The sequence below is a fragment of the Coenobita brevimanus genome, chromosome 74 (genome assembly GCF_032717465.1).
Source record: "Coenobita brevimanus isolate Jiangsu-jjx chromosome 74, ASM3271746v2, whole genome shotgun sequence".
Classification (NCBI taxonomy): Eukaryota; Metazoa; Arthropoda; class Malacostraca; order Decapoda; family Coenobitidae; genus Coenobita; species Coenobita brevimanus.
Genome location: NC_137027.1, coordinates 3890150 through 3900149, shown reverse-complemented (window position 1 = coordinate 3900149; position 10000 = coordinate 3890150). Strand labels below are relative to the sequence as shown.

Sequence of the window (10000 nt, the reverse complement as noted above, 5' to 3'; positions counted from 1 at the left end):
ATAAATTACAATGAAATTTTGTGGAAAGGTGGACCATGGACTAAGAAAGAATTGATTAAATTTTGGTCTGGATCCTGATCCGGATCCTATATTTTGTTTGTCAGTTTGTTTGTCTGTCCGTCTGTTGACAGGATTACTCAAAAAGTTATGAATGGATTTTGATGACACATTGTGGATGTATGGGCCATGGACCGAGGAAGAAATGATTAAATTTGAGGGCTGATCCGGATCCGGAGTATCCCGCACAATAAATCCAAAATTTTTCGATGAATTTCAATGAAAGTTTGTGGAAAGGTGGGCCATGAACCAAGAAAGAACTGATTAAATTTGGGGGAGGATCCGGATCCTTTTTAATGGCAATGGCATGGGCGGAGGTATGCGCTCTCTGAGTACTTTCTAGTTATTATTATTATTATTTTTTAATTTTTACTACTACTACAACTACTACTACTACTACTACTACTACTACTACTACTACTATCATCATCACTATCAGTATCACCATCATCATCACCATCATCATCATTATTATTATTATTACTATTATTATTATTATTATTATTATTATTATTACATGAACGCCTACATGAAAATACATTACTATCCTTTAGCCATTACGAGCTGTATTAATCATTCATGGGTTTATCAGTCTTGTGAGCGATATTCTTTTGACCAAGTGTATTATAATTTCTACAGTGCCAAAATTCTCTCACTAGCAGAAAAAGAAAAGAGAGAAAGAAAGAAAGAAAGAGGCCTGTAAAGAGCAAGAATAACACACACACACACACACACACACACACACACACACACACACACACACACACACACACACACACACACACAAAGATGTCGCCGTACTTAAGGAAATAAAAAAAAAGTTTGTGTTGTGGAAGGTTGATATAGAGACCCTTCATTCCGAGGACGTATTGTGTGTGTGTGTGTGTGTGTGTGTGTGTGTGTGTGTAAGGAGTATATGAAGAGTATGCCTAACACCAAAATTTCAAAGTCCCTCAGCAAAAAAAAAAAAAAAAAAAAAAAACCGCCTCTATCTGCCAAGAGTAAAATGCAATAAATGTCCTCGAGTTGAAGTGGTTGAGGATAAATACACAGACTATACACACATGTACACACATAGACCACGCATACACACATAAGCAACACGCACACACACATATAAAAACAAGTTACACATACACAAACACGCATATTGAGACATGGACAACACTCACATACACACACAGACAACACGCACATACACACACAGACAGCACTCACATACACAGATAGGCAACACTCACATACACACACAGACAACACGCACATACACACACAGGCAACATGCACATACACACATAGGCAATGCACGCTCATACACAGAGACAACACACACATACACACATAGAGAACACGCACACACAGTACACAGAGACAACACACACATACACACATACAGAACATGCACACACACATACAGACAGCACATACAGACGAGGGGCTGTTTCTTAGTAGGGATGGAATTGCCTCCTCGCCTTCTCTTTCCTTCATCGTTCTCTTATGCTTTTCCTCTCGCTGCTAGAGAGAGAGAGAGAGAGAGAGAGAGAGAATACTCGTACAATAGGAGGAAAGAAGAACAGGAAGAAGAAAGACACGAAGCAAGAGAGGAAATAAAGAGGGAAAACCAGTAGCTCATCTCTCTCTCTCTCTCTCTCTCTCTCTCTCTCTCTCTCTCTCTCTCTCTCTCTCTCTCTCTCTCTCTCTCTCTCTCTCTCTCTCCTTTGCAGATTTGGCAGATTGCTAGTTGATATTTCGCTTTCACTGGGATAGACAGATAGACAGACAGACAGACAGATAGACAGAGAGAGAGAGAGAGAGAGAGAGAGAGAGAGAGAGAGAGAGAGAGAGAGAGAGACAGAGAGACAGACAGACAGACAGACAGACAGACAGACAGAGAGGTAAAAGAAAAATAAATCCATTAATAGATAAAAATAGATGTATTGTGCTAGTTGTGGTAGTATTTGTGGTTGTCATGGCAGTAACAGTTGTAGTTGTAATCGTATTAGTGGTGGTGGTAGTTGTGGTAGTATTAATGATGGTGGTAGTTGTGGTAGTGTTAAGGGTGGTGGTAGTTGTGGTAGCTAATGATGATGGTAGTTGTGGCAGTGTTTATGATGGTGATAGTTGTGGCAGTGTTAATGGTGGTGGTAGTTGTGGTAGCGTTAATGATGGTGGTAGCTGTGGCAGTGTTAATGGTGGTGGTAGTTGTGGTAGCGTTAATGATGGTGGTAGCTGTGGTAGTGTTAATGGTAGTGGTAGTGTTAATGATGGTGGTAGTTGTGGTAGTGTTAATGATGGTGGTAGTTGTGGTAGTATTAAGATGGTGGTAGTTGTGGTAGTATTAATGGTGGTGGTAGTTGTGGTAGTATTAATGGTGGTGGTAGTTGTGGTAGCGTTAATTATGACGGTAGCTTTGGCAGTGTTAATGATGGTGGTAGTTGTGGCAGTATTATGATGGTGGTAGTTGTGGTAGTATTATGATGGTGGTAGTTGTGGTAATGATGATGGTAGCTGTGGTAGGTAATGATGGTAGCTGTGGTGTTATTAATCACTGTGGTAGCCGTGATAAATGGTTGTGGCTCTTGTGGTGAAAATTAACACAGCCTTCTGTAAAAAGTCAAATGTTGTTTTTATGTGGTGGTGGTGGCAATGTTGGTAGTTCAAGGCGATAGTGGTGGTGGTTGGTGGTAGCTGTGGTTGTTGCTGCTAGTTGTGGTGGCAATGTTGGTTATTTCGGTGGTGGTGGTTATTTTGGTGGTGATAGCGAGTGTGGGTGGTGGCGGTGGTGGTGGTGGTTATTTTGGTGGTGATAGTGAGTGTGGGTGGTGGCGGTGGTGGTGATGGTGGTGGTGGTGGTGGTGGTGGTGGTGCTGGTGCTGGTGCCGGTGGTGGTGGTAATGTTGGATATTTTGGTGGTGGTAGTATGGCTGATGGTGGAAGTGGTAGTAGTGGGTCTGGCTGGTCGTGGTGGTATTGGTAGTGGAGCTGGTTGGTTGTGGTAGTGGGTATGGTTAGTTATGGCAGTGGGTCTGGTTGGTTGATGGTATTAGTCGTAGTGGTAGTGGCTGAAGGTGGTAGCGAGTGCAGCTGGTGGTGGTAGCGGATGCAAATAGTAGTAGCAGTAGTAGTAGTAGTAGTAGTAGTAGTGGTGGTGGTGGTGGTGGTGGTGGTGGTGGTAGGTACTGATGGTAGATAAAGATGGTACCGACCACTGACAATAGTTATGGTTGCCTAGTGTGTGTGTGTGTGTGTGTGTGTGTGTGTGTGTGTGTGTGTGTGTGTGTGTGTGTGTGTGTGTGTGTGTGTGTGTGTGTGTGTGTGTGTGTGTGTGTGTGTGTGTGTGTGTGTGCTAAAAGTCTGTCTGAGCCCCTTCCATACGATAATGTCTCTTGCATTTCATTTTTCCTACTACCAGACCAGACCACAGAGAGAGAGAGAGAGAGAGAGAGAGTCCAAAACATCCTCTCATACACAGACCCATAAAAACAGTCTTAATATTTACCCCTAACGAGAAGCAGCGTCTGTCTAATGGGCTGTAACAGTAACAAAGGTGTAATTATCCCCTTAACTACCACGTCATAATAAAGGAGTGCTAATTGCCTCGTTACATGCCGCCTAACTGCCGCTTAAACCACCCTGTAGAAGTGTAACGAGACAGTAAAGATGCAGAATATTGTTGTGTAGGAATCACTAAATTGTATGCACCTTTATATTCATTTCACTGCATAAATCACCATCATTATTATCATCATCATTATCATCATAGTCGTCATCATGCACAACACTTCCTAACATTCATCATTTTTCATCATTATCATTCTCTTCATCATCATCATCATCATCATCATTCCCAACACTTCCCAGCATTCATCATCATCATCATTATCATCATTCCTAACACATCCCAACCTTCATCACCATCATCATCATCATCACTCCTAACACAAACCAACCTTTATCTTCATCATCATCATTATTATTCCTAACACATCCCAACCTTCATCACCATCATCATCTTCATCACTCCTAACACATACCAACCTTTATCTTCATCATCATTATCATCATTCCTAACACATCCCAACCTTCATCATCATCTCCAGTATATATAGAACATCCATTATCATCAAAAACCAATAAAAGAATCTCCACAAGGAATAATCTATAATCCTTGAGCATAAATACATCTATAATTTACCCCTGCTACCCTAAGACGATTTTTATTAGGATTGAAGGGACAGGAAGGGTTTTAAATAATCTCCAAAAAACAAATTATAACATCATTGCAACTGGCCCAGACGATTTTATTCAGCTAAAAGGAAATCCCTGCAGCCAAAAATAAACACACAACGCTAGTCTTCTTTCCAAATATTAAAGTCAATATTCTTTACTCAGTCGCTGGAATATTACAAGATATATATTAACACAGACAACTAAAATATAAACAAGTGCGGTATGAGAACTATACTCCTTTCACCTTTACTTGGCCCAGATTTCCGTCCTTCTGTTGCCTATTTCACGTGAATCAAAGACAGGAAGAGACGTTATTACGGCTCTAGGTTCTTAACATAGCACTTCTTCGTGACTGGCGTTGTATTCTGTTCTTACGTAATTACTTCTCAACATTCAAGACAAAGAGATGACAGTATTACTCTTTTGCTTCTTTACACAGCACTTCTCCGTGACTGGCATCATATTCCAGTCTTATTACTTCTCAACATTCAAGGAGAGATGGCAATGTTAGGCCAAGTTAGTGTGAAAAGAGTACAGCAAAATAAATAACACAACAATGAAACCACGAGAAAAGCATAGTATGAGAAAAATTAAAACATTACAAGATACCTATTATAACTAAAATAGGTGCAGTGACAAGAAGAAATAATAATAATGATAAGCTTTGGAAGAACTGTGCCCACCTACTGAAATTATGTTTATATTAAAGACAGTGCAATTTCGATTCAAGTCGGGCTGAAACTGTAGTCTCCTCACAATGGACACAGTTTCTATATGTGCGTATAATTCTTCCTTTAAAACAACCCTTAACACTTTGAAATACAGTACAAAAAATGTATATATAAATACTACACTATACCACACTCCACTGAATCACAAGAAAAGCTTATTACGAAAGAGGAAAAAAATAGAAAACATACTGTGCCAGAAGCTTCTCGAATTTCCAACACGAAAACAAAAAATAAATATAAGCAGGGGAAAAACTATAAGCGACATGAACCTCAGAGGGAGAAAAGGGAGTATCGCAGTTCAAGACTTAAAAGGATACGAAACCTTTTTGTAGGATTGGATTGCTTATAAACTCTAAGGAAATGGGTTCTGGGAAAGACTGGGGGAGAAATTAAAGGTGACAGGATGGTAGTAAGGGAAGAAAAACGAAGGAATCAAGGAGAATAGAAAGAAAGGAAATGGAGTGGAAAAGAAGGTGGGGAAGGCGGAAAGAACGAAAGAACAGTAAAAAAGATGGAAGGAGGATATAAAATAAATTGTGAGAAGGATGGGGAGATAATGGATAGCAGGAGAAAGGAAGGGACAATTGAAAAGAAAAGAGAAAGGAAAAAATAATGAAGAGGGGAAGAAGAAGGAAAATCAAAAGATGGAAGGAAAAGGAAGAAAACAGAATGGAGGAAAATATACCATACAAAAAGATGAATGGAAGAAAATGAAGAAAGAAAGAAGGAAAAGGAAGAAAAGGAAGGAAGAAATGGAAGGAAGGAAGGAAGAAAGGAAGGATGGAAAGAATGAAGGAGGGTGGGAGAGAGGAAGGGAAGAAGGGATGAAAGGAAGGCAAATTTGAAGAAAGGGGAAGGAAGGAAGTGCAAAAAATGGTGAAGAGGAAAAAGAAAGAGAGGAATGGAATAATAAAGAAAAATGGAAGGAGGGAAGGAGGGTGGGGAAACATGCGTACCAGGTAAGTCAGCATTCAGACAGACAGACACACAGATGAAGAATCAGAAAAAGTAAAATTGGCACACAGAAAGATTTAAGGTGATAGACAGACAGACAGACAGACAGAAAAACGGACGGACGGACGAAGACGAAATGACAGACGGAGGGGCAACAGACAGACATATAGACGGATGAAGAACCTGAAAAACGAAAGGGAAAGACACTTAGAGAGATTTGAACACAGAAAGACAGGGAGAGACAGACCAGTTGAAAGACAGGTGTAGCAGACAGACAGACATACAGATACAGATGTACAAACACACTAGACAGGAATACAGGCTAATAAAAGAAAGGCACAGACAGCGAGAGGATAAAGAAGTGAAAAGAGACAGACACAGAGACAGGAGGACAAGTATTGATAGGCAGACGAACAGGATGACAGACAGACAGAGAGATAAACAGATACAGACAGGCAGACTAACAGGATGACAGACAGACAGACAGACAGTCAGATACACAGAGGCAGACGAACAGGAAGACAGACAGACAGAAAGACAGATAAATACAAATAGGCAGACGAAGAGGATGGAAGACAGGCAGACAAAACTTAGTCACAAATAATGATTGACACGATTTGACACGATGTGACACGATTAAAAGATGTATATAAGTAAGACGGTACATGAAGGAGGGCGGCTTGGCTTGGCTTGGTAGGAGGGATGGCGAGGAGATTAGAGGAGACTGAGGAGCTTGGAGGCATTTTAGTGACAGGCAATCTGCATGAATTAGGCAATGGAGATGTATTTAAAAAAAAAATAAATAAAATAAAAGAATACATGGAAAACAGATGTATTAATTTTTAAAACCGTCGTATCAGAATCTTAAAAATGGCCAACAATAACAAACAAGAAGCTAATATAAAAAAATAAATAAATAAACACACATCAGGCTATAAAAAAAAAAGTCGGAAAATAAAATCAATCATTAACTTATAAACTGAGAAAAATATTAAGCAATATAAAATAAATGAAAGCAAACCCAGGCCAAAAGGAAGCATATAACGCATAAGACGAACAAACAATAAAAAACGCAAGGCAAATTTAAACAAACAAAGGCAAACACAAGCCAAACAATACATTCAAAACAAAAACAAAAGGAATGGGTATGTAAAATTAAACAAGACCAACAGCAAATCCAAAAAACAAACAAATAAGGGGCAAAAAAAAAGGCAGGCAAAAACAAAAGCAAAACAAAAGACATGGGATAAAGACACCAGGTATGTCAAAAAACACACAAAAACACAAACCAAGGCATCAGAGATAGAATAAATAAATAAGTCAATCAATAATAAGAATAGAAGGAATGGAGTGACACAAAGATAATACCAATACAAAATAAAGATGAAAAAATACAGAAAAAAGAAAAAACGAAAGAAAGACACGAAAGGATGAAAACATGAATAAAAGAAAAGCATGAAAGAACACACTGTAAAAATGTATATCAAAGGTAAGCTATGATGATTAAAGGTATGAATGAGAGACAGGTAAATACATGAGAGTAGACACGTTAAAGAGTGAGAGGCCTTCGCTGGGAAGGATTTCTGCGCGTTGAAAAAAAGCTCTGTGTGTGTGTGTGTGTGTGTGTGTGTGTGTGTGTGTGTGTGTGTGTGTGTGTGTGTGTGTGTGTGTGTGTGTGTGTGTGTGTGTGTGTGTGTGTGTGTGTGTGTGTGTGTGTGTGTGTGTGTGTGTGTGTGTGTGTGTGTGTGTGTGTGTGTGTGTGTGTGTGTGTGTGTGCAGAAGAAAGACCAACGATTGACCTTGCAAGACGTTATCCTTTCCAGAGAAAATGAAAAAGTTAAAATCAAGATCCGTTCCTTCTCAGACGACTGGAAGCATTGTATTTAAAAGACTGGAGGTCATAGCCAGAGGGAGACAGAGACACACAGCTCTAAAATGCGAGATATGAAACAAGATCCTTTTAAGCGTGTGTGTGAGAGAGACTAATAAGAGTGAGAGACATTGGCGTGAAGAGGATGACAACTGCATAAGGCATTTTTGCGTGAGTAAGCTTTGCGTGAGAAACAACGATTGCGTGAGGTAAGCAAAGGACAATTAGGCGTGTGCTGAGAGAGACTTCCGCGTGAGACTTTGGCGAGAGGCTAGAACACTGCGTGGGAAAGATTAGCGTGAGACAGATTTGCGTGAGAGGCAACTACTGCGTGAGATTAGAGAGAGAGAGAGAGAGAAACAGGCGTGTGGTGAGAGACACTTAAACGAGAGATTTTGGCGTGAGAAAGAGACAAACTGGGCGTGTGGTGATACTTAGCGTGACAGACAGTGGCGTGAGAAAGAGACATAGCCACGTGAGGTGAGGGACACAGAGATTCCCCAAGCAGACAATGTGAAACAGAGACGACGTGGTGCGAGAAAGTGAGAAAGTGTGCAAGAGATACACAACAAGGACGACGCAGTGTGTGAAAGTGGGACAGTGTGCAAGAGATACACAGGCAGACAACGTGAAACAGAGACGACGCAGTGACAGAAAGTGAGAGAGTGAGGGAGAGAGAGAGAGAGAGCCATACACACGGGCAGACAAACATACTGACATACCTGGTCCAGCATGCTGGGAGGACAAGAGGTAGAGCAGGTAGGGCCCTTTCAGACGCTCTCCACCCTCACCTGTATGGGAGAAAAGAGAGGTTTATAGACATCGGAGGGGTTAATGAGCTGGTTAGCATACGTAGGAGAGAGTACACTATACTTAACGTGGGTATACATAGGAGGGTGTATACTTAACGTGGGTATACATAGGAGGGTGTATACTTAACGTGGGTATACATAGGAGGGTGTATACTTAACGTGGGTATACATAGGAGGGTGTATACTTAACGTGGGTATACATAGGAGGGTGTATACTTAACGTGGGTATACGTGAGAGGGTCATATATGAACTAGGGTACGCGTGGCTCAGCTAAAATATGCGGAGACAAAAGAACCTGAGAGGGTCATTTGAGACGTTCTCCAACACCACCTGTGTGGAAGGAAAGTAGGTATTTGTAGGCGTCAGTAGGATGTACAAAGAGGACAGTACACAAGGGAATGCGTAAACTTAACGTGGGTATACACGCAAGGGCTATACATGAACCATGGTACGTGTGAGTGAGGCTTGGAGGTTAAAACATGCATTGGACAAAACGATCTAAGATGGTTGTCTGAGAAGCTTCCTGCCTTCACCTGTTTGGGAGGAAAGCAGGTATTTGCCGGTGTCTGAAGGGTATACGGTGGCGATGGTAGACATGGTAAGGTGTTAACGTGAGTATACAGGGGAGGGCAATACATGGACTAAGGTATGCACAGGAGGACGTTATGTGGTGATGTGGATGGCACAAGAGGTGGTAGGAGGGCCATTAAGTCTATCACCACCTTTACCTGTTGGGGAGGAAAGAAGAGGTTTGTAGGCGTCGGACGAGTTTACGGAGGAACTGAAATACCTTGGAGGGAGTACACTACACGTGGATATACGTAGGAGGGTCATACATGGACTAGATAATACAGGGAATATATTTAGAAATACACATGGAAAAAATTGTGCAGTACACAGGACTCTTATCAGATGTTTACATATTCATTCATCTGGAAAGACAGGAAGGTTAGTATACAAGGGAAATGTATACATGACCCTAAATATAACAGTGACGGTATACATGGAAGAGTATTAGGGGTAGTGGTATTTATTGAGAAAGACTATGGGAAAAAATATAGAGAAAGGAGTTAATACACCACCTAGAATTTTGCTCTCTTTCCTTCGGCCCTCTCCATCTCTGCTTATCTTTCTATTATTCACCTCCTCCTCCTCCCCCACACCCCCTTCCACCCCTCCCTACACTGCTAACATATCTCATTACCAGTCTCTGTCACCTTCCCCTCACCTCTCTCTTACCTTTGCCCTTCCAATCGACATTCCTTCCTTTCCCCACCTTCGCCTCTCGTCTCCCTCCCCTCCCCTCTCCCCTCCCTTTGTCTCCCTATCGTCCTACAATGTACCT

The 10000-nt window shown here is 41.1% G+C and overlaps 1 protein-coding gene across 2 annotated transcripts in view; it reads right to left on the bottom strand.

Moving 5' to 3' along the window:
* LOC145407902 (prohormone-4-like) overlaps positions 1-10000 on the bottom strand; it is a 269470-nt gene that overhangs the window by 199923 nt on the left and 59547 nt on the right. Inside the window, exon 2 of one of the 2 annotated variants that reach the window (XM_080278762.1) lies at positions 8565-8633. The exons of the other annotated variant lie outside the window; for it this stretch is intronic. Coding sequence (XP_080134888.1) covers positions 8565-8633 — 69 coding nt within the window. The remainder of the gene's footprint in view (positions 1-8564; positions 8634-10000) is intronic. 2 annotated transcript variants of the gene reach the window in all.